Source organism: Dendrobates tinctorius, unplaced genomic scaffold (genome assembly GCF_039654945.1).
Source record: "Dendrobates tinctorius isolate UK_male_01 unplaced genomic scaffold, ASM3965494v1 ptg000315l, whole genome shotgun sequence".
NCBI lineage: Eukaryota > Metazoa > Chordata > Amphibia > Anura > Dendrobatidae > Dendrobates > Dendrobates tinctorius.
Window position 1 is genome coordinate 6,712,712 of NW_027361982.1, and position 25,155 is coordinate 6,737,866.

The 25,155-nt window shown below is 43.6% G+C and overlaps 1 protein-coding gene across 1 annotated transcript in view; it reads right to left on the reverse strand.

Moving 5' to 3' along the window:
* LOC141073762 (HLA class II histocompatibility antigen, DQ beta 2 chain-like) overlaps window positions 1–25,155 on the reverse strand; it is a 52,152-nt gene that overhangs the window by 10,778 nt on the left and 16,219 nt on the right. Inside the window, exon 4 of the mRNA XM_073561163.1 lies at window positions 8,668–8,955. Coding sequence (XP_073417264.1) covers window positions 8,668–8,955 — 288 coding nt within the window. The remainder of the gene's footprint in view (window positions 1–8,667; window positions 8,956–25,155) is intronic.

The window sequence follows — 25,155 nt, forward strand, 5'->3', positions numbered from 1 at the left end:
GATTTTGTCCTGGAGTTGTATGTCGAATCCTGAAGAGGGCGTCCGCATGGACATTCTCGGCCCCTCTTGTAGATAATTTTATAATTGAACTTCGTCATCCGGGCCACCCATCGCTGTTCCAGAGCCCCCAATTTAGCGTTTTCCAAATGAGCCAGCGGGTTGTTGTCAGTTCGCACCACCACCCCGGAGCCCGCTAGGTACTCTGCGAATCTTTCCATCATGGCCCACACCACTGTGAGGAGCTCGAGCTTGAAGGAGCTGTAATTATCAGGGTTGCGCTCGGAGTCATGGAGTGAGCGGCTTCCATATGCGATCACCCTCTCCCGGCCATCTTGAACTTGTGACAACACAGACCCCAGCCCGTGAAGACTCTCGTCAGTGTGCAAGATGAATGGTTGTAAGAAATCCACATAAGCCAACACTGGGGCATCCGAGAGCGCAGCCTTGAGGTCTCGGAAGGCTTCTTCCTGAGGGCGTTGCCACTGGATTCTTCGCCCATTGGCCCCAGCGGGAGCCCTCTTCAGCAGGTCGTGCAGGGCTCGAGTTCGACATGCAAAATTCTTTACGAAACGACGGTAATATCTGGCTAACCCCAGAAAAGCCCGCACATCTTTTACAGTCTCGGGAGTAGGCCATTCCTGGATAGCAGCAACCTTCTCCTGGGATGGCCTCACACCCTCTGCCAAAACGACATGACCCAGATACTCAATCTGGGAGCAAAATAGGTGGCATTTCTGAGGCTTCACCTTCAACCCGTACTTTTGCAACTGGCTGAGTACCTGTCCCAACCGCTTTAGGAGGTCCTCGAATGTGGCGGCATAGACGATGATGTCGTCCAGGTAGATCAACGTGGCCTCAAAATTGAGATCTCCCAGACACCGCTCCATCAACCGCTGAAAGGTCCCGGGGGCGTTGGCCAGCCCAAATGGCATTCGATTAAACTCAAATAGTCCCATGGGCAATATGAACGCCGTCTTGGCTGTATCTACTTCTGACATGGGCACCTGCCAGTACCCACTGGCCAAGTCCAGGGTTGAAAAATATGTTGCCTTCCCCAAGGCGGACAAGGATTCTTCTATGCGGGGCAGTGGGTATGAGTCTTTAATAGTGCAAGCGTTTATTTTACGATAATCCACACAGAATCGTAGTGTACCATCTTTCTTCCGGACCAACACGATTGGAGCCGCCCAGGGGATTTGACTTTCCCGTATCACCCCTTTTCGCAGCATCTGGGCCAGCAAAGTTTTCACCTCTTGATAGAGTTGTGGAGGGATCTGTCGATATCGTTCCCGGATAGGGGCCGCTCCCGCTGTAGGGATTTCATGAGTGATGGTGGTGGTACACCCAAAATCGTCCTCATGACTAGTAAATACTTCATGGTACTGTCCAAGCAATGTGTTTACTTGTGAGAGTTGGGCTGCAGTTAACCCAGAAAGCTCAGCCCGCATCTGCTCCAGAATATTTCGACCCTTCTCCTGTGGCGAGACTTCGTTGGCCTGTAAGGTTCGAATTGTTACTTCCCAAGGATCCTCGGGGTGTACTCGCAACTGAACCGCAGGAGCTGGCAGCACTTCCTCTAAAGGCCTTACTAGTTTGGCCAGTTCAGTCTGTGGTGCTTTCAGAACGGTGTCTCGGTCTTCAAGGTTAACGCAGCGTACCAGGACGGTTTACCGCACAACGTCACCTGCACCCACACTAACCCGTCAACCGGGACCGGCAGTTGGTTGGCGGCTATTAGTCTGATCATGGGCCCCCACTGAGGTCTCGCTGCCTCCGGGAAGTTTTGTTGAAAGTACGTTGTGGGCATGGTGGTTACTTGTGACCCCGTGTCTACCAGACACCGGACGGCCCGGCCTTCCACTTCTGCCCAAACCACCGGACACTTTGCTACCAAATCTTTGGGACTTCCACCACCCCTAGTTGTGGTCTTCGGCTCTGAGCGGCGTCCCCCCAACCCGGAGCCCTTTAGTTTAATGGCCGCCGGGGTGGGTATCTCCCACGCCGCGGACACTCTCGGGCGAAGTGGCCTGGTTCTCCACACTCATAACACCGGGCCTGTGTAGGCTGACAACCCCGCGGGGAGCGTGATCCCCAGGGGCCGGGGTGAAAGCTAGGTCGTCCAGTCCCGGTCTCTGTTCTTTTCTTTACTTCGGCCAACTCGCCCTTAAAATTTTTCAACTCTTGCTTCATTTCCTCCACCCATTGAGGCTCCTCGACTGCATTCGCGGAGGCCTCCACACCTCGGACCTTCCCCACGGGGACCGCCATCAACGGCTCTTGCTCTCGAGCCCGTGCCTGACTTCCCACCTCTGAAAAGTCTATTCGGGGATTCATTCTGATCTGCTCCTGCAATGCCTGTTTTATTAATGGATCTCGCAAACCAGTCACCAGTAGGTCACGTAGGGTAATAGCAATAGGTCCAACCCCTACCCCGTCCTTTCAATAGCCGTATGCAATTCTTGGAGGACATTCATGTACTGAGTGATAGTCTTCCCCTCTGCCTGCATCCGACTAAACAAACGGGTCCTTAACTCTCCCACATTAGTAGGGTCCCCATGGGTCTGTTCTACTATCTGTAACACTTTTTCAAAAGTGTTGCGGTGCCCCAGAGGTTTCAACATCACTGACCTCCGCACCTCCCCGTCTAGTGCCTTGAGTGCCACTTCGGCTTCCAGATCAGGGGTCATTGGGTGCATCCGAAAGAGCCCCCGCATCCGCTCTGTCCAGCTCCATAGCATAGTATTGGAGCCGGAAAATCTAGGCAGGTTGTTCAGCATGGCCCCCAATGAAATGCTGGAGAGGGGACCCTCATTATTTGTAGAGTTGACAGCTCCGCCCTGATCGGGGGCACCACTGTCCGTGCTCGGAGACTGCATCCTGCCGACTACGCCAAGTGTAGGGTTGAGCAGGTTCTCAGGATGCAGTGAAGAGACACGAGACAGGATATGATTTGTGAAATCAACGTTTATAACTTGGAGCCGCTGGGGCTATGCTGAACACATAAAAAGGGTAACAATCTGTCCTCGCAGGGACTAAACATAAACAATAATTTTTCTTATATTAAATGTGACTAATCCGGCTAGTCCGGGTGTTGAAGGCCACGTATGGCCAAACTATGGGTCCTTATTTCCTATAGTCGACTTATCCTTCCAGGCGTCGTTCAGGATCACAGACGCGGCCGCTTATAGGTCGTTGATGCGGCTGCCTTGACGCCTCGATATTCCGGGATGATTTGGGCACGACAGACCCTGAAGGATCTGTGCCGGTGGGGCACAACAGGCCCTGAAGACTCTGTGCCGGTGGGGCACAACAGGCCCTGAAGACTCTGTGCCGGTGGGGCACAACAGGCCCTGAAGACTCTGTGCCGGTGGGGCACAACAGGCCCTGAAGACTCTGTGCCGGTGGGGCACAACAGGCCCTGAAGACTCTGTGCCGGTGGGGCACAACAGGCCCTGAAGACTCTGTGCCGGTGGGGCACAACAGGCCCTGAAGGATCTGTGCTGGTGGGGCACAACAGGCCCTGAAGGATCTGTGCTGGTGGGGCACAACAGGCCCTGAAGGATCTGTGCTGGTGGGGCACAACAGGCCCTGAAGGATCTGTGCTGGTGGGGCACAACAGGCCCTGAAGGATCTGTGCTGGTGGGGCACAACAGGCCCTGAAGACTCTGTGCTGGTGGGGCACAACAGGCCCTGAAGAATCTGTGCTGGTAGGCCTTTCAGGACGTCTTTACCGGCTCCCGTCTCACAGCGCAGTAATGACGCAGTTTGCCAAATGACGGTTGGCCGACCTCTGCTCAGGGTCCCTCTGTAGATGGACGTAGGCCTCTATTGTCGCCTATGGCAAGGTGGCGTCCACTGAGGCCGGTGATGACAGGGCCGCAGCTGTGGGAGAAGGTAGGGGGGCAGTGTCCAGGCTGCTGTAGCTGTTAGATCTGGAGTCGCAGCGGTGACTTGAGGTAACGGACCTGTCTCAATAGGAAGGGGAACAGCGGGCAAGGCTGTGTGCGACCGTATGCGGGGAGCAGCCTCCGGTGACAGTCTCTCGCGTCTCACTTGTCGGTGAGTGAGTCGCTTACCCCTCACAGACTCCTGACGGTGTCTCCAAAACAGACCGCCCATTACCCCATTTCTCTCTCTGTCGCTCGGCTTCCTGCCTCCTGTCACACTCTCTGCCAACTGCCACCTGAGCGCGCCCTCTGCTCCTTTTATCTTTGCCCCGCCCCCTGTTGCCCTGACACCTTCAGTCGTGTGTCTCCTTTTGTTGCCCCCCCGGTGTTGTTCCTTCAGGAATCCTGATGGCGGTCCCCTGGGTTCCGGCCCAGTCACTATCTGGGAGTCCTCCTCCCCACATGTGTACACTGAATAATATATTTTTTCAATAAATTTTGTAATATTACTTTTATAGTGATCTCTCTTTCCTTATGAGGTATACATGCTTTTTGGAATTCGTTGATTACTTTTGGTTTCCTAGTGTATTTTTGATGTTTGACTTTGATATATGATCATGTCCTAAAATGGACACTGTACACGTGTCTGCTCTCATCCCTCATCATCAGCCCCCTTGCTCACAGCCCACTGCAGCTCATCTCGCTGCAGTTCTTTGGTCCTGCTCCCTTAATTCCACCATCCACTGCTTGCTCTCTCTCTCTTCTTCTTGCTACTGCTGGTAGTTCATTCACCAGCCCCTCTGTCAGCCCTCTGCCCCATCTCTTCTCCCCATGCTGCCACACTCAAGCAGAATCTTCAGCTTCAACACATCATACTCGTTAAGTATCACTGTTATTAACCCCTTATTCTGCATAGGAATACTGTAGTGATAGATGGGTGGGTTGTAACTATCGTGTGTGGTTTTTAGTTAAAAGTGGATGGGAAATATATATTAGTATTGCGTGCTATTATTGTATATTGTGTTAGTATGATTATTTAGTAGTATAATAACTGGAGACTTGTGTGTAATAAATACCTTTTATTGATACGCAGTTTTGTCTCGGTTAGTCGCCGTTTGTATAGTATATTGCAAAGTAATTTGAGTAGTAACAGGTGAGGTATTAGCCGAATATTGGCTATTGATAGTCAAGTCCGACATTAATAACTAATATACGGAATACAGGCCTGTAACAGAGAAAGATAAAAGCATTGCCTCCACCCCAAGTTGTTATCAATAAAATGTCAGGGAGCATACTTCAGAAGATTAAAGATTGGAGCAAAACTTATAATAACTGTAAAACCATTTATTTCCACCTTCTCTGCTTGGTTAAATGTATTCTTTATGGTGGCACAACCCCTTCAAGATGAGAATAAATCAGCGCAACAATAAGAGTTTACGAGTTTTTTGCAGTTTTGGATGACAAGAAAAGGTCAGATTCTGGATGAATTTTTGTGGTGCAGATTGCATGAGTGCATGAGTGGATACTGTGAGAGAAGGAAAGATATGAATCAAACACAACCTCTAGACAGCGGGCTTCCTGAAATTTATGGCAGTATTAAGTTTAGGTAGGATAATAGAGGAAGGAAACACTGGTAATTCGGTTTGTGAAACAGTTTCCATAGAGAGAACATGATGTTAGAGAAAGATACTTCATTTTTCCACATTACACCCACAAACTTAAATGTATTTTATTGGGATTTTATGTGATCTACCAACATACAGTGGGTACGGAAAGTATTCAGACCCCTTTAAATTTTTCACGCTTTGCTTCATTGATGCCATTTGGTAAATTCAAAAAAATTCATTTTTTTTCTCATTAATGTACACTCTGCACCCCATCTTGCCTGGAAAACCCCCCAGAAATGTATAAATTTTTGCTAATTTATTAAAAAAAAAAAAGAAATATCACATGGTCATAAGTATTCAGACACTTTACTTCGTATTGAGTAGAAGCATCCTTTTGAGCTAGTACAACCATGAGTCTTCTTGGGAACGATGCAACAAGTTTGTCACACCTGGATTTGGGCATCCTCTGCCATTCTTCCTTGCAGATCCTCTCCAGTTCCGTCAGGTTGGATGGTGAACTTCGGTGGACAGCCATTTTCAGGTCAGGGTTCTGGCTGGGCCAGTCAAGAATGGTCACAGAGTTGTTCTGAAGCCACTCCTTTGTTATTTTAGCTGTGTGCTTAGGGTCATTGCCTTGTTGGAAGGTGAACCTTCGGCCAAGTCTGAGGTCCAGAGCACTCTGGAAGAGGTTTTCATCCAGGATATCTCTGTACTTGGCCGCATTCATGTTTCCTTCAATTGCAACCAGTCGTCCTGTCCCTGCAGCTGAAAAACACCCCCATATTATGATGCTGCCACCACCATGTTTCACTGTTGGGATTGTATTGGGCAGGTGATGAGCAGTGCCTCGTTTTCTCCACACATAGCGCTTAGAATTATCACCAAAAAGGTCTATCTTCGTCTCATCAGATAAGAGAATTTCTCATAGTCTGGGAAAGTAAATTAACTTTTTTGAATTTACCAAATGGCTGCAATGAAACAAAGAGTGAAAAATTTAAAGGGGTCTGAATACTTTCCGTACCCACTGTAAAGTAGCAAGTATTTGTGAAAAGTAAAAGATACATGGATTTCTAAATATTTTAAGAAATATAAATCTGAAAATTGTGAGGTGCATTTGTATTCAGACCATTTGAATCAATACTTTCACTGCTCCAAGATCTGTCTCTACCAGGTTTGCACATCTAAAGGTGACGTTTTTGCCCCTTCTTTGCACACTCGCTCTCGCTCAGTGAGATTGGATGGAGATGTCTGTGAAAAGCAATTTTCACATCTTGCCACAGATTCTCAGTCAGATTATCTCTGGACTGTACCTGGGCCATTTACTCACATGAATATGCTTTGATCCAATTCATCCATTGTATCTCTGGAAGATTGTTTATGGTCGTTGTCCTGTTGGAAGGTGAATCTACGTCCCAGTGTCTAACAGGTTTCACCTGTATTTAGCTCCATCCATCCTCCCATCACTTCTGACCAGCTTCCCTGTCTTTGCTGAAGAAAAACCTCTCCACAGCATGAATACGAATATTCATTTCTCTTAGGTATCGGCACACAAGACCTCCAATAGCATCAGGAAGCTGGCGGCTGACACTGTGCACGCTACAGAAGAGCAATGAATACTCACTGCTCTCTGCGCGCACAGTCCCGACGGGCAGCAGTGAGTATTCCAGCAGCAGTGCTCTGCTTGTGAGCAGCACATGGCAGGGATGTCACTTTACAAGCATAAAGCAGCTGCTGGCAACGGAGCAGAAATTCAAAAAATTTTTGGCCTAGAAAAGTGGCTCTTCCAACACAGCTATCAACAAATGAGATTGCGGAAGCATATAGCCATAAGATACTACCATTTTATTGAAGTCAATACAAAAAACACAAAAACACAAACATGTATAAGATAAAAGGAGATGGGTATCCAATATAGCACCACAAAGTACGTATGCGTTATGTTAAGATAATACACTCAATGCCAACAACATGTACATCACCTATAAAACATTAAATATCTGAATGGTTGAAAGGCGTTATAAGTGATACCATCAAATGGCACCAATATAAAGCCCATATAACATAATATAAGGCGTTTCCACCAACCAGTGGGTGGACAGGGCTAACAAAATAATAGAAACTCTGCTATATTGGATACCCATCTCCTTTTATCTTATATATGTTTGTGTTTTTGTGTTTTTTGTATTGACTTCAATAAAATGGTAGTATCTTAAGGCTATATGCTTCCGCAATCTCATTTGATGATGGTAACAGAGCAGGATGCTGCAAGGGAGCGCCGGGAAGGTAAGTCTAATGGTTTGTTATTTTAATGTTTTCTGATGGGGCATGCATACCAGGATGGGGGTGGGGCCAATCATAAGGATGGGGCCATGCATATTAGGACCTGGATGGGGGCAAATCATACCAGGTTAATGATGGGGCCAAGCATACTAGGACAAGATGGGGGCCTTGCATACCAGGATAAGGATGGGGGCCATGCATACTAGGATGAGATGGAGGCCCTGCATACCAGGATAGGGATGGGGCCATGCATCCTAGGATAGGGATGAGGGTGATTATTCTTGCCAGTATAGGGATGAGGGGGCATGCATACCAGGATAGGAATGAGGGGGCATGCATACCAGGATAGGAATGAGGGGGCTATGCATACCAGGATAGGGATGAGGGATCCATGCATACCAAGATAGGGATGAGGGGGACATGCATACCAGGGTAGGGATGAGGGGACCATAAATACCAGGATAGGGGATATTAGGTACAGAATTGACGACATTTTTGCTTAAATTTTTTTTCTAATTTCCTCTTCTAAAACCTAGGGCGTCTTATAGTCTGAAAAATACGGTACATCACCACAGTTCCCACCTCAGAAACCAGCGAATCCTCACAAAGCATGGTGCATGTGCTGGGGGGATTCATAAGACTTTTCATTTTAGAGTGGACAACTCCTTCAAATTTGTGGGTGTAACGTGAAAAATGTGGAAAAGTTCACGGGTTGCGAATACTTTTTCAAGGCACTGTGTATATGAGATGTGATGAAGAGACCTAAGTAGTCTCAAAAGCATCCTATGTCATCACCTATCCTCATTTCTACTCAGTCCAAAATTGTGGAATAAAGTTTAGGTTTAGAATAAAGTTTAGCGCACATAAATTAGTGATGACAGAAAAAGACTTACGCCAGTTTACTCGTTTTGGGTCTCCCAAGCTCTTGTGATGAACTTCGCAAGTAAAAGTGTCGCCTTTCTGAAACTCTGTCTCCAGCATCACCAGGATTTGGAAAGTCCAATCTCCATTCCGAAAAAGTGCAGAAGACTGAACCTGCTCAGTCTCCTCCTGGTCATTCCGGTACCATTTCACCTCAACCTCAGATGGGTAGAAACCGAACACATTACATTGCAGGATGTGGTGCACAGTATGTGGATTTTCATGTTGAGGTAACAGGGACACAACTATCTTAGGCTTAACTGAAATAGAAAAGAGAAGCAGAGCAAAGTTAGTGACAGAACTGGAATAAGTTGGTGGTAAAACACATAACAAGCGGATTCTGAAGGGAAAAACAGAAGAAATATAGAAATGAAATGGAGACTGCAAAGCTTGTAGTTGTGTGAGCTTACAATTAAGAATAACAAAATAGAATATTAGAACTAAGTGTATGGTTTAAAAATAAGGGAAAAGCAGCTAAAATTGTAACTGATATAACTTATTAATATACAATTAAGTGTAGACGTTTGCCCCCTTTCTGATTTCCTATTCTTTTGCCTGTTTGTCACACTTTGTCATATTTCAGGTCACCAAACAAAAGTAAATATTAGACAAAAATAACAAGTACCTAATCAAAAAATGCAGTGGTTTGCACGTTAATGACCGGGCCAATTTTTTACAATTCTGACCACTGTCCCTTTATGAGGTAATAACTCTGGAACGCTTTGATGGATCCCGGTGATTCTGACATTGTTTTCTCCTGACATATTGTACTTCATGATAGTGGTAAAATTTCTTTGATATTACATGCGTATATTTGTGAAAAAAACTGAAATTTGGCAAAAATTTTGAAAATGTTGCAATTTTCCAACTTTGAATTTTCATGCCCTTAAATCACAGAGATATGGCACACAAAATACTTAATAACTAACATTTCTCACATGTCTACTTTACATCAGCACAATTTTGGAACCAACATTTTTTTTGTTAGGAAGTTATAAGGGTTAAAAGTTGACCAGCGATTTCTCATTTTTACAACACCATTTTTTTTTTAGGGACCACATCACATTTGAAGCCACGATAGAAAATACTCAAAAGTGACACCATTCTAAAAACTGTACCCCTTAAGGTGCTCAAAACCACATTCAAGACATTTATTAACCCTCAGGTGCTTCACAGAAATTTTTGGAATGTTTAAAAAAAAAATGAACATTTAACTTTTTTTCACAAAAAATTTACTTCAGATTCAAATTTTTTTATTTTACCAAGGGTAACAGGAGAAATTGGACCCCAAAAATTGTTGTACAATTTGTCCTGAGTACGCTGATACCTCATATGCAGGTAAATCACTGTTTGGGCGCATGGCAGAGCTCGGAAGGAAGGAGCACCATTTGACTTTTCAATGCAAAATTGGCTGGAATTGAGATTGGAGGCCATGTCGCGTTTGGAGAGCCCCTGGTGTGCCTAAACTGTGGAAACCACCCACAAGTGACACCATTTTGGAAAGTAAATCCCCTAAGGAACTTATCTAGATGTGTGGTCAGCACTTTGAACCTCCAAGTGCTTCACAGAAGTTTATAATGAAGAGCCGTAAAAATAAAAAATCACATTTGTTTTCACAAAAATGATCTTTTCGGACCCAATTTTTTATTTTCCCATCGGTAACGAGAAATTGGACCCCAAAAGTTGTTGTTCAATTTGTCCTGAGAATACTGATACCCCATATGTGGGGGGTAAACCACTGTTTGGGCGCATGACAGAACTCGGAAGGGAAGGAGCACCGTTTGACTTTTTCAATGCAGAATTGGCTGGAATTGAGATCAGACGCCATGTCGCGTTTGAAGAGCCCCTGATGTGCCTACACAGTGGAAACCCCTAATTCTAACTCAAACCCTAACCCCAACACACCCCTAACCCTAATCCCAACTCTAACCATAACCCTAAGCACAAACCTAACCCTAACACTCACCCTAATCCCAACCCTAACCCTAATCCCAACCGTAACCCTAATTCCAACCATAACCCTAATCCCAACCATAACCCTAATCCCAACCATAACCCTAATCCCAACCGTAATCCTAACTTTAGCCCTAGCCCTACCTAATGGAAATAAATACTTTTTTATTTTATTATTTTTCCCTAACTAAGGGGGTGATAAAGGGGTTATGATTTACTATTTATAGGCGGGTTTTTATAGCGGGCTTTTATATTTGGCAGCTGTCACACACTAAAGACGCTTTTTATTGCAAAAAATAGTTTTTGCATCACCACATTTTGAGAGGTATAATTTTTCCATAGTTTGGCCCACAGAGTCATGTGAGATCTTGTTTTTTGCGGGACGTGTTGAGGTTTTTATTGGTACCATTTTCGGGCACACGACATTTTTTGATCGCTTTTTATTCTGATTTTTGTGAGGCTGAATGAACTAAAACCAGCAATTAATTAATTTCTTTTTTTGGGGGGGGAGCGCGTTTATACTGTTCTGCGTGTGGTAACATTGATAAATCAGTTTTATTCTTCGGGTCTGTACGACTACAGCGATACCTTATTTATATCTTTTTTATGTTTTGATGCTTTTATACAATAAAAACTATTTTATACAAAAAATAATTATTTTTGCATCGCTTTCTTCTGAGAGCTATAACTTTTTTATTTTTCTGGTGATGGAGCTATATGGCGGCTTGTATTTTGCAGGACAAGATGACGTTTTCATGAGTGCCACGTTTATTTATATCTGTCTTTTTGATCGTGTGTTAGTCCACTTTTTGTTCGGCGGTATGGCGATAAAGTATTGTTTTTTTGCCTTGTTTTTTATTTCTTTTTTTAATGGTGTTCACTAAAGGGGTTAACTAGTGGGAAAGTTTTATAGGGCGGGTCGTTACAGACGCGGCGATACCTAAATATGTGTATTTTTATTGTTTTGCTTTTTAAATTCAAATATTTATTAATGGAATAAACATTGATTTCTTAATTATTATTTTAATTATTTTTTAAATATTTTTACAATTATTAATTTTTTATTTTATTTATTTCATTCTTACTTTTACATTTTGTCCCACTATGGGACACTCATTTTGTGCAGGCTGATCTCTTCTATAGCATGCAGATCTGCATGCTATAGAAGCTGTCAGCGCTGCAGCTTCTGTACACTGACCTGTCAGACTTCCTGACATGCACTGTGCATGACAGGAAGTCTCTCTGGTCTGGAGACCCGGATGACGTCATGACATCGGGTCTCCATGGCAGCGATCGGACCAATGATGCGGGGTCTTAAATTCAAAGGCAGAGGGGCTGTCAGATTAAGTTTGATCGCAGAGTATCGGGGGTTAAAGTGCCGGGAGTGGCCTGTGACTGCTCCTGGCACTTAGTGCCGGGTGTCAGCTGTGAGAATCAGCTGACATCCGGCCGCGATCAGCTGCGCTCCCCCCGTACTATCCAGTCCATGGTCATAGGGGCCCAGGTCACCTGGACGGGATAGTACATCTAAGGTCATAGAGGGGTTAAATGAAGGTCTTTATTATTAAGGGAAAAAGAAATACAAACCTACAGGGCACTTCCAGGTATGGAGCAGGCTCAGACTGTTAGTTAGTCCACTCCATACACCTGCTCCTGACTTGTGCCGTACTTGTATGGCAGATGTTGGGAAGAGGTCAATCACAGACAGAACACGGACTGCACAATGATGCCATCTGTGTGCTGTCTGTGATTTTAATCCAGATAAGAGTAGAATCGGTGATGATGTCGGGTGCTGCTGCAGAGATAATAGGCAGTGTGGTAAAGAAGTCAGATCTAATCAGTTAAAACGTTTCTGGGACGATCCGTCCCCTTCATCAGGTATGTGAGACAGATAGACTATTCACACTTTTAACCTTTGGATAGGTGTGGTTCAATTGACCACTTAACCCTTTCATGACAAGAGGGGAAAAAAGAAGACATTAAAAACAAATACAAATTATATATATATATATATATATATATATATATTTATTTATATATGTAAATATATAACTATATCATATATTAAAAAGGTAGTACTGTAAAAATATTTGTAAATGCACCAAAAATATATATTATTAAGCCTCATTTCAACAACCATAAGATTACTAATAGTGCATGTTCTCTATATATTCGTTCAGACCTTCTGGGGATAATGTGGATAGTTTGAAAATTCAAAATGACTCTCTGTTTATTAGTTTTTAGAACCTATTAAAACATTTATTAGACATCTGCTCTATAATAATTAATCCTAAGCCCTCAGGATTTTTTGGTGTGTATGAAAAAACTGCAGTTTGTAAATTGTAACAGCTCCTTTGTAACATATTTGCTTCAATGTAGCTGTAAAATTCAATACATGGGAAGTACTACCCAGCCCGTTCACATTAGAATGAACAAACACAGATAGAAAATTTACAATGGGATCTTAAACCATAGTTTATCCAGACACTTTTTTCATGCGCACCAAAAAAATCTGCATCAAAAAATGTTATGTGTTCGAAAACTGTACCAATAAAAATGGCAACTCAGCCTACAAAAAAAAAGCCATCACATGACACTGCTGGCAGAAATATAGAAAAATTACAGCTCTCAAATATGGAAATGCAGCTATATATATCAGAAACCAAAGATATAAACCCGATATAAACTGACATGGCTGTAATTGCACCGACCCGAAGAATAAAGTCATCTAATCACTTATACCACATGAGGAACGTCGTAGAAAATAAATAAAACCAATTCTTCACCTGCTGTTGATTTGTTCATTCTGCCTCCCAAAGATCGCAGTAAGGCTCAATGCACATTTATCCTACGCTCTGTGCTGGGCGCTTACACTGGGATTTAAATCTCTGAAATATGTGATTCAGACGGAACCCAAGGCACTGTGGTCGCTGTATGGCTATCATCCAGCGGTGTCCGTCTTTTTAGGTGTGCATAATAGTGTGGTCCGCCAGTTTTGCTCACCTCTGAAAAGAATGACACCAATGAACAGAGGCCAGACAGAGTCCGAGTAACACTGCTGCCTCATTATAGTGAATGGATCCCGCGGGGGTTTCATTTGAATTATGTCAACTAGGAGATTTAGGCCACATTCACATGTTCTGTATTTTACATCAGTATTTGTAAGTCAAAACCAGGAATGGGTGAAAAATGCATATGTCACAGGCTTACCATGACAGAGAGGAGCCAGAATATCAGAGTCTGATTTATCCTACTCCTACATGGATTAGAAGCACTTCACCTTATTAAACTTTGGGCGGTGCAGGAGTTCATCAGCTCCGTTGAGAACTCCTGGAGCTAAGGCTCTCAGCTGTGCACTGTTAGTCACTCCCATCATATAATCTGGGCCCTGGCTAGCACTCATTGTCAGAGTAGCTTTTGCTGCATGGCTGGAGGTTATTGTTGGTGGTTTTTAAAGAAGGCGTTTGGTAGATTTATCTGTGACTGTTGCTAGGTTTTAAGTGTGTGATAATTCCCTTTCTTTCTATTTTGGTTTAACTCCATCCTCCACTCCCCAGTGCATACCTCTGTTGTTTATGTGTGGATATATTTGTATGTTTGGTATTTTTCGTTAACCCTGTTCATATTACCTTGTTAGTCTGGTTGGTGTATTATGGTACACTACTACACCACTCTTCCCTGGGTGGGGGAAGGGTACAGAGGACTGCTAAGGCAAAGTACATGGCCCCGGAATCGTCACCATCAGAAGTAGCCTGGGGAAAAGGGCGAGCTAGGGAGCCCCTAGCCTTAGGTACAGGAAAGGAGCCCCTGATCTCGGGACACCTGAAAACAGAGTTGTGACAGCAGAAGTGGTGACGTATTTCTATTATACTTTTCCTCTGATTGTTCCACTCCTAACTTTGGCTTAAAAATACAGATGTAAAATACTGACCAAATACTGAACATGTGAACTTGGAAACCCCAATGCCATTTCTCAACATACAAAACAGGATAAAGGTGATCCAAAATGTCATGTAAAATTTTCCCAATAAAGACTTCAACTTAATCCACAAAAAAAGCAAATCACCACTCAAATCAGTCATTAGTCAATGGAAATATAGGGGGCTTCTAAGTTACTGGTAGCACAAAGGCTCTGGGTATGACTCCTCATCCCCAAAAGAAATCCAGCAAATTCTGCACTCCAATATCCAAATGCCCCACAGTGTGCCTTAACCACATTTAGCATCCACGTTTCGCATTTCTGTGGCGATGAGAGTTTGCCTAATTTTCAGGGTGCGTGTCTGCAGAAATGCGAGCTGGTCACAATGTATGGACGCTACAACGTACTGGGTATTAAAATGACAGATTTTCAATTTTCACTTGGCAACATCCATTGCTGCTTGCTTCTGGAAAACACTCATGGAGGCAAAATAGTCACTACACCGTAGATAAATTCCCAGTGGGATGTAATTTCCAAAATGGGGTTACTTGAGGTGGATTCTGTTCTGGCATTTAGGGACTCTGTAAATGGAGTCCGCAAACTATTCTACGATAATTTGTTCTCCAAGAGTCAAATAGCGCTCCATCCCTTCTGAGCCTCGCCGTATGGTTAAGCAGTACTGCAAAGCCACATATGGGGTATTGCCACGTTCACCAGAAAATGTGACAAATTTTGGTGCCACTTTTATCCATTTCCCAGTATGAAAATATAAAATTTGGGGCTAAAAATAATTTTTTTCTTCACCGCTCAATGGTATAAATTTCTGTGACACCTGCGGTATCAATATGGTCACTGCACCCTTAGATTAATTCACTTAGGGGTGTAGTTTGTAAAATGGGGTCACTTGTGGGGGGGGGGGACTGCTGTTCTGGCACTTCAGCGTCTCTGCCAATGTGACATGGCACTCTCAAACCATAACTGCAAAATGTGCTCTAAAATATAGAGCTTCTTACCTTCTTAGCTTTGCATTGTGCCTCAAAAGTAGGTTTTGACTACATATTGTATATCTGTGTACTCAGGAGCAATTGTACAACTATATGTATTGCTCATTTTGTCCAGTTACCCTTGTGAAAATGAAACATTTTGGGCAAAAGCAACATTTTTGTGGGAAAAATTAGATGTTTATTTTCACGGCTCAACATTATAAAATTCTGTGAAGCACATGTGGGTTCAAGGTGCTCACCACACCTCTAGTAAAAATTCCTTGAAGGGTGTAGTTTCCAAAATGGGGTCACTTGTGGGGGGGTTTCAACTGTTTAGGCACATCATAGGCTTTGTGAACACGAGATGGAGTCCGCTACCTATTCCAGCCAATTTCTGCTACAATAGTCGAATGGAGCTACTACCCGAGCATGGTTGTGCACCTAAACAGTAGTTTTCCACCACATACTATATGGGATATCGTTGCACTGCACAACAAATTGTATGGTCAATTTGCTAAAGCAATATTTTTGTGGGAAAAAGAAAAAAAATTCATTTTTTCCTACCAAATTGCTTTAATTTCTATGGAGGAACTAAAGGGTTAATAAATTCCCTGATTATGGTTTTGAGTATTTTGAGGGGTGCAGTTTTTAAAATGATGGGTATTTTCGGTCACATAGGCCCCTCAAAGTCACTTCAAATGTGATGTAGTCCCTAAAAAACAAAACTGGTTTTGTAAATTGTGTTTGAAAAATGAGAAATTGCTGATGAACTTTCAACCCTTATGTCTTCCTAACACAAACAAATTATGTTTCAAAAATGATGCTGATGTAAAGTAGACATGTGGCAAATGTCACAGTTGATAAATGATTTAATTTTTATAAGTGGAGTTATAATTAGAAAAAGTAGTTCTCTTGTTATCTGCAAATCTACAGACATTACATCTGGAACCAGAGCATTTGTAAAAGCCTTCGATTGATATCCACGATGTAGGAGTTTTGGCTTGAAGCACCATACTTGGGGAAAATATATTACCCAACGTGCAACCTCTCCTAATATCAAGAGAACTACTTTTTCTAATTATAACACCACTTATAAAATTAAATCATTTATCAGCTGTGATTCAGATCACGTTATATATTGCATAGAGTGCCAAGCATGTGATATTCGCTACATAGGTTACACCACAAGGAAAATTTAAAAAAAGAATTTCATAGCATAAAGTCAGCATAAACAACAATAATTTAGGTTACTCTGGAGCTACCAAACACTTTATTTCTATACACAAGGGAGATCTTTCACAATTTTCATTTTTTGGCATAGAAAAGGTTAACCAGTCACCAAGAGGTGGTGACTGGAAGAAACAATAGCCCTGCCAAAAGCCTTTTGGATTTTAACTTTGGATAGTAAACACCCACATGAACTATAGAAACGATCTCTTCTATATTTACTAATTTGAAAAATATAGGTTAAAATCCTGTTGTAATATATAACACAAATTTATGTAATTATGAGATGTTTTAAAATAAGCAATCCATGCTATGTGTGCTCAGCTGCTGTTTTTCTAATATTGTTAATTGCTATGCTTGTGATTGGTTCCTTGTCATATAAATACTTGTCCATTTGTTTTATTCCACATCCTATGACTAAGGGCGCTGTGGTGAGCCAAAAACGCGTCAGGTTTTCAATTTTATACTTGGCTTTTAAAATGTTCAAATAAAAGAGAGAATTTTATTCTAACTGGGTGGACGTGCTGGAAATACCCCTTCTTTTTCCTCACTTTGGCTGAAACCACCAGCAGGTATGGCACCCACCAGCTATTATCAATTGCAACTGCTCATGGTATATGTCTCAGTGTGTCAAGCTCCAACTGTTCCCTTCCCCACTCTCTCCTACAGATACTATGTGGCAAATGTGTAGTCCTTAAAAAAAAAAAAAATTCAAGCCAAACAGGAAAAAAAGAGCATCAATTCGTGGGAGCTGCCACAGAGTGAAGGCAAAGGGCGGGTGTTCTCTGGATCTTTTTTCATTCACATAATGCGTTTTGAAGTTGGCTTGACGCTTTCATCATGTATTGTATGTTATATATAGCCATCGCCCTAATATAGAGAAGGGAAGACACTTTTACACAGCTTAAAACAATAATCACAATAAACCAACAATTTATACAGGTCAGGCATAAAATTTGCAGCAGAGAACCATTTGTTGTATATAAAATGTGAATTATGTTGAGTATATGTATGATGTCTTAAAATTGTATAAAAAACAATAATAGAAAAAAGAATTCTATTCCCCCCCCCTTTTGTTTTCCCTTTTCCAAGTTATTTTATATTTGGGCATGCCTTCTGAAAGTGGATCTGCTGGAACTTGCGACCCTATCTAGGGTTTTCAATGGTTTCTGTTATGTCCCATGAATGAGACATTTTACAGACTGTCCTGCACATCTTACATGCTGTATTGCAGTCTCTCATATTGTTTACTGTTGCTATGTGTTCCTGTGTTTGCATAGCTGAAATCCTCCCTTTCCATCAAGTTTGTCTCTTCTGTCTCCCTCTTCTGGGTGTGATGTCACATCCTTCTTCTTCCCCCTGTGTCTCAGTCTCCATCTTGGCTTCATTAGAGGCACATGTGCTTTCATCCTGTCTGAAGAAAGTCTTTTTTACCTGCTGCTGTTTGTATGCATTCAACAAGAATTCTTAAGGAAATCAAAGTCTCTTCTGGATTCTTCATAACGTGTGCCGGCAGCTGAGTTGAGCTATCTGTGACCGTCGCCAATTGCAAGTAAGGTGAAGAGATCCAGCATCTCACAGAGCCATATTTGCAGCCACAGACCCCGGGGACATAATAGTTTCATTTAACCCTTCAGAATCCAGTGTGGATAACTTGAAAATCTCTCGATTTATTAGTTTCTGATAGATATTTGTAATGTGATCAGGTATGTGTTCCAATATAATAAGTCATAGACTTGGTGCGGTCTTTCTTGTATTTTAATTAAAAATGTCTAGACAAACTATGATTCCGATCCCCATTATATCTACAGTTGTGCTCAAAAGTTAACATACCCTGGCAGAATTTTTGCTTTCTTGGCCTTTTTTCAGAGTATATGAATGATCACACCAAAACGTTTTCTCCACTCATGGTTATTGGTTGGGCGAAGCCATTTATTATCAAACGACTGTGTTTCCTCTTTGTAAGTCATAATGACAATGCAAAACATCCAAATGACCCTGATCAAAAGTTTGCACACCCCATTTCTTAATACCGTGTATTGCCTCCTCTAACATCAATGACAGCTTGAAATCTTTTGTGGTAGTTGTGGATGAGGTTCTTTATTTTCTCAGATGGTAGTGGATGAGATTATTTTCTCAGATGGTAAAGCTGCCCACTCTTCATTGCAAAAATCCTCCAGTTCCTGTAAATTCCTGGGCTGTCTAGCATGAACTGCGCGCTTGAGATCTCCCTAAAGTGGATCAATGATATTGAGGTCAGGAGACTGAGATGACCACTCCATAACCTTCACTTTGTTCTGCTGTAGCCAATGACAGGTCGACTTGGCCTTGTGCATTGGATCATTGTCATGTTGGAACGTCCAAGTACGTCCCATGCGCAGCTTCCGGGCTGATCATGGCAAATTTGCCTCCAGTATTTGCTGATAACGTGCTGCATTCATCTTTCCTTCATCTTTGACCAAGTTTCCTGTGCCTTTGTAGCTCAGACATCCCAAAACATCAGCAATCCACCTCCGTGGTTTACATTAGGAATGGTGTTCCTTTCATCATAGGCCTTGTTGACCTCTCTCCAAAGTTCAATTTTGGTCTCATCACTCCAAATTACCTTGTTGCAGAAGTTTTGAAGCTTGCCTCTGTGCTGTTTGCGTATTGTAGGTGAGATACTTTGTGGCATCTGCGTAGTAATGGCTTTCTTCTGACTCAACCATGCAGCCCATTTTTCTTCAAGTGCCTCCTTATTGTGCATCTTGAAACAGCCACACCGCTAGTTTTCAGAGAGTCCAGTACCTCAGCTGAAGTTAGTAGCTGGATGAAAGATGCAAGAGTCTGTCTAGATCCCAGAAACTCACTCAGCTTTTATGCACAAACTGATTACAAGCAAACAGGTCACAGCTGAGGATGTTACCTTTAGTAGCCAGTCAAACCCATTTGTGTCAAATTCTGTGCATGTTATCAGGCCACAATCACAAGGGTATGTAAACTTTTGATCAGGATCATTTGGATGTTTTGGGTTGTCATAATGATATAAAAAGAGAAAACACAGTAGTTTGACAATAAATGGCTTCACCCAACCAACCATGAGTGGAGAAAAAGTTTTGGTGTTATAATTAATATTCTCTGAAAAAAGGCACAAATTCTGCTGGGGTATGTAAACTTTTGAGCACAACTGTATGTTTGTTTATTCTACAAGGAAGAGGTTGTGTTTCCTTCCCACATACCATACATTACAATATCATTCAAGCAGATAAATCACGAAGGATGTTCCACAATTAAAAAATTTAATATTAAAAGTCTCTCTGGCTGTCATTGATGTAAATGTTGAGCAGCCTTTCTAATCAAGCAGCATTTACATTTAGAATTGCTGCACCGAAAACATCCTTTTAATAATGGAAAAAAGGATAATCCCCTGGTCTGTTTTCAGTTGTGTATTATTCATTGGTTTGATATGACTGGGGGGGCTACATGATTTTGATATTCCTCCTGAAAAAGACCTCTGGATTTGGGAGTAGAACCGTTCACAGTAATGGTAAGTTCACACTAGGTGTTTTTTCAGCCTTTTTTTTCTGCAGCAAAACCTGATTTCTTGGCAGGAAAGAAGCTGTAGAAAAAAAGCATGTTTTCCTTACATTTTTGCTGCGGTTTTGGCATGCTAGATTTGTCTCTTGGGTATGCTGATAAAGTTTAGTGTTGAAAAGAAAAAGTCCTATTCAATAGAATCAAGTTTTGGCACAAAAAATGGAGCAAAGCCTGATACCTGCGTTTTTAGTGCATTTTTTCAGCATCCATTCATTTCAATGGGTGAAAAATGCTGAAAAACGCTGAAAGAAGTGACATGCGCCATTGTGCAAAAAAAACATGCAAAGCACAAAATCCAGATGACAAAAAAACCCACTGTTAATGAGATTGCTGAAATCTCAGACTTTGTTGGTACTGTAAAGCGTAGTTCAAAATTTGTCATGTCTAGGGTTGAGCATTCCTATACTGCAAATATCGGGTATCGGCCGATATTCGCTGTATCGGAATTCCGATACCGAGTACCGATATTTTTTCAATATCGGATACCGGAATCGGAAGTCCCCATAATGCAATGAGCCACAGTTGTCGCTGTGATTGGCTGCTGAAATGATGTCATCATGATGCGCGGTCTGTGCCGACTGCGGGGGGCCTGTACGGGCCTGCCGGGGGACTGTGCCAGCTGTCGGGGGTCTGTACGGGCCTGCCGGGGGCTTGTGCCGGCTGCCGGGGGTCTGTACGGGCCTGCCGGGGGCTTGTGCCGGCTGCCGGGGGTCTGTACGGGCCTGCCGAGGGCCTGTGCCGGCTGCCGGGGGTCTGTACGGGCCTGCCGAGGGCCTGTGCCGGCTGCCTGGGGTCTGTACGGGCCTGCCGGGGGCTTGTGCCGGCTGCCGGGGGTCTGTACGGGCCTGCCGGGGGCTTGTGCCGGCTGCCGGGGGTCTGTACGGGCCTGCCGGGGGCTTGTGCCAGCTGCCGGGGGTCTGTACGGGCCTGCTGGGTGCCTGTGCCGGCTGCCGGGGGTCTTGTGTGTGTGCAGACATCGTCCGATGGGACTACAAGTCCCATCAGGCGATGCCTGCTACAATGACAGTGTTTGACACATTAGCCAATGATGGGACAGTAGTAGTACCATCATCCGGCTAATGTGTTGAATGTAAAAAAAAAAAAATTATACACACACACACACACACACACACATACTACATACATACATCATGCTACAGACATGCAGTACATACTACATACATACTACATATATACTGTAATGCTGTAATCCATATGAGGTATATACAGTTTACAACCAGGATGGTGCCAAAATGCGACTCCCCTGGCTGTAAACCACTGATGAATGAGCTTCAGTGACTAGCGGTGTCGTCACTGAGTCTGCGCTGCCTCACAGCCTGACCCGCGCTGAACTCTGTAGCGTGGGAAAATGCCAGTTCATTTTCCCATGCTCCACAGTTCAGCGCGTGTCAGGCTGTGAGGGAGGGCAGCATCAGTGACATCACCGCTATTCACTGAAGCCGTTCTTGCAGCCGGGTAGAACTGCTGTGACCTCTGTACCATGGGAAAATGCCAGTGATGAGGTCACGGCCGTTCAAGCTCAGTGTCTTAATAGCAGATCACCATGAGAAATTCTTCTCTCTATGAAATATAAAGACATATATATACATCTCTGGCAAAAATTAAGAGAACAATGCACAATTTTATAAAAATCAGCTTCTATAAATGTCTGACAGCCATTCCATTCCAGTGTCAGTTGAATTCCAACCAAAGGACACCTCTTTCTACTTAATGTGCTTCTGATTAGGTGATCACCTGCACCAAATCTTATTTAACAAAGGAAAGTATAAAAAACCCTGCTGTGGTGTTCACAGTAATCTTGCAATAGGACAAGCTGGATGGCAAAACAAGTGCTAGTAATATCCCAAAAGTAATAGGAATGAAAAAATAACTTAACCAAGCCAAAGGAGTTGAAAAGAAAATTCTTGAGTGAGAAAATGAAGGGCTCAATTCTTGCTTTACTTGCAGAGGGATACAGTGAGCGTCATGTTGCCTCCATCTTTAAAATTTCGAATACGGCAGTCCAATACAACAAGGTCAAGCAGCAGACATTGGGGACAACAGAGCTACAGACCGGCAGAGGGCGAAAACGACTCTTCACTGACCGGGATGACCGACATCTTATTCGAATGTCACTCAACAACCGCAGGATGATATCAAGTGACCCATAAAAGGAATGGCAAATGGCAGCTGGGGTGAAGTGCACGGCCAGAACAGTGCATTACAGGCTCCTAGAGGCAGGGCTCAAGTCATGTAAAGCTAGAAAAAAGCCGTTCATCATTGAGAAGCAAAGGAGAGCCAGGCTGAAGTTTGCCAAAGACCATAAGGATTGGGCCATAGAGGACTGGAGTAAGGTAATCTTCTCTGATGAGTCTAATTTTCAGCTCTGCCCAACACCTGCTCATCTAATGGTTAGCCGGAGACCTGGAGAGGCGTACAAGTCACAGTGCCTTGCACCCACTGTGAAATTTGGTGGAGGATCAGTGATGATCTGGGGATGCTTCAGCTGGAATTGGGCAGGTTAATCTTTGTGAAGGATGTATGAATCAAGCCACATACAAGGTTATCCTGGAAAAACAGTTGATTCCTTCTGCTCAGGCAATGTTCCCCAACTCTGAGGACTGGTTTTTCCAGCAGGACAATAATGCGCCATGCCACACAGCTAGATCAATGTGTGGATGAAGGACCACCACATCAAATCCTTGTCATGGCCAGCTCAATATCCAGACCTGAACCCCATTAAAAACCTCTGGAATGTAATTAAGAAGATGGATAGTCACAAGCCATCAAACAAAGAACTGCTTACATTTTTGTACCAAGAGTGGCCTAAGGTCACCCAAAAGCCGTTTGAAAGACTGGTGGAAAGCATGCCAAGACGCATGACAGCTGTGATTAACAATCATGGTTATTCCACAAAATATTGATTTCTGAACTCTTCCTGAGGTAAAACATTAGTATTGTTGTTTCTAAATGATTATGAACTTGTTTTCTTAGCATTATTTGAGGTCTGCAAGCACTGCTTTTTTTTGTTCTTTTGACAATTTCTCATTTTCTGAAAATACAAAATTTAGTGCTTGGAAATTCGATGGCATGCCGTCAGTTTATAGAATAAAAGAGCAATTTACGTTTTAAAAATATACCTATAAAGAGAAAAATCAGGAAAACTGAAAATTTTGCAGTGGTCTCTTAATTTTTGCCAGAGCTATATCTATTCTTTTCTAACCTGTCAGTGTGATTTTACTGGACACAGCACATGGATTGCCAGCTTTTCAAAGAAGACCGGTGCATATTTCTCGCAAGTCACACGGATGGTCCGTGTGGTGTGCGATTTTTTTTTTCTCGCACCCATAGACTTGCATTGGTGAGTTTCAGCCGATATACACAGCATGCTGCGATTTCACTCGCACGTATAATCCAGCCGATAAAAAAAAACGGTGATGGGAGCTGACCCATAGATTAACACTGGTCTGAGTGCTATGCAATGTTTTAGCACTCGTCCGTATTCCTCGCTAGTGTGACTTCGGCCTAAGAAGTGTGGTGCTGTGAACCAACCACTGCTGCAGGAACAATGCACAAGCAGGGTGGGCAAAACGATGACCAACAGAACCTTTGCTGCAAGGCTGAGTACCCATGACACACCACCCCACAAGCACAGCGAGTGTGGAGCGTGGATTGAGTGACTGACGTATTGTAAAATTGTGTTGATGAATCAGAATCGTTGTCCTCAGTGTCTGTGCTCTGTTCTGTGTGAAGTCAAGAGAAGAAATCTCATTATAGGAGTAGTAGTCTCTATTGAGCTAGGGGAGAGGTAACACAGATGTAATTGCCAAGCTGTGCCCCCTGCAGGATGTTGAAGGGAAAGTTTTGATTAAGTACTTAAAACCAGCCATTATGCTCTGAACTAGGTATCCCCTCCTCTTTTGTTCTAGATGTAATCTGTTTGAATTAGAGGAGGTGGATAAAGGTTTTGTAGAAAAAGAATTTATTCTCCCATGCCATGGTTTTTTGACTAGTGGAAGTAGTTGCAATAACAATTGTAGTGTAGGCAGGGGCGCACCTATAATGAGGCCATTTGAGCCTGTGGCTCAGGTGGCAGACAGCTGCTTTGCACAGGGAGCGGCATTATGCACTCTGCTACCTGCAGCACCTACAATTTAGCCTCTGCACGCTGATGCTGCTGGTAGCGTGCAAAGGCTTGTAATTGATGAGATCAGAGGAGGGAAGGAGTCAGAGCCCCCTGATCATGTGACCTCTGACTCCTCCCCTCCTGTTACCTCATCACAGGTCCTGTGCTTATCAGCCCTCGGTCTATCGATCTCCGTCCCTGCTCTGCCGCTATGTTCTATTCTCTGCCACAGGACCTGTGATGAGGTCACAGAAGGGGAGGAGTCGAGGTCACATGATCAGAGGCTTCAGTGTATGCAAGACTCTGCTGTGCTGGTTGTCATCGTGCTGAATGAGGAAAGTATATGTGTGGGGTCAGGGGGGGTTACAGGGTGGATGTAGCAGAGCCGCACGTGTGCGAGGTGTACAGAGCAGACCCATGTGTGCGCGAGGTGTACAGAGCGGAGCCGTGTGTGTGAGGTGTACCGAGCGGAGCCGCACGTGTGCGAGGTGTATGGAGCAGAGCCATGTGTGTGCGAGGTGTATGGAGCAGAGCCATGTGTGTGCGAGGTGTACGGAGCGGAGCCGCACGTGTGCGAGGTGTACGGAGCAGAGCCGCACATGTGTGAGGTGTACGGAGCAGAGCCATGTGTGTGCGAGGTGTACAGAGTGGAGCCGTGTGTCACGTGGACCCGTCC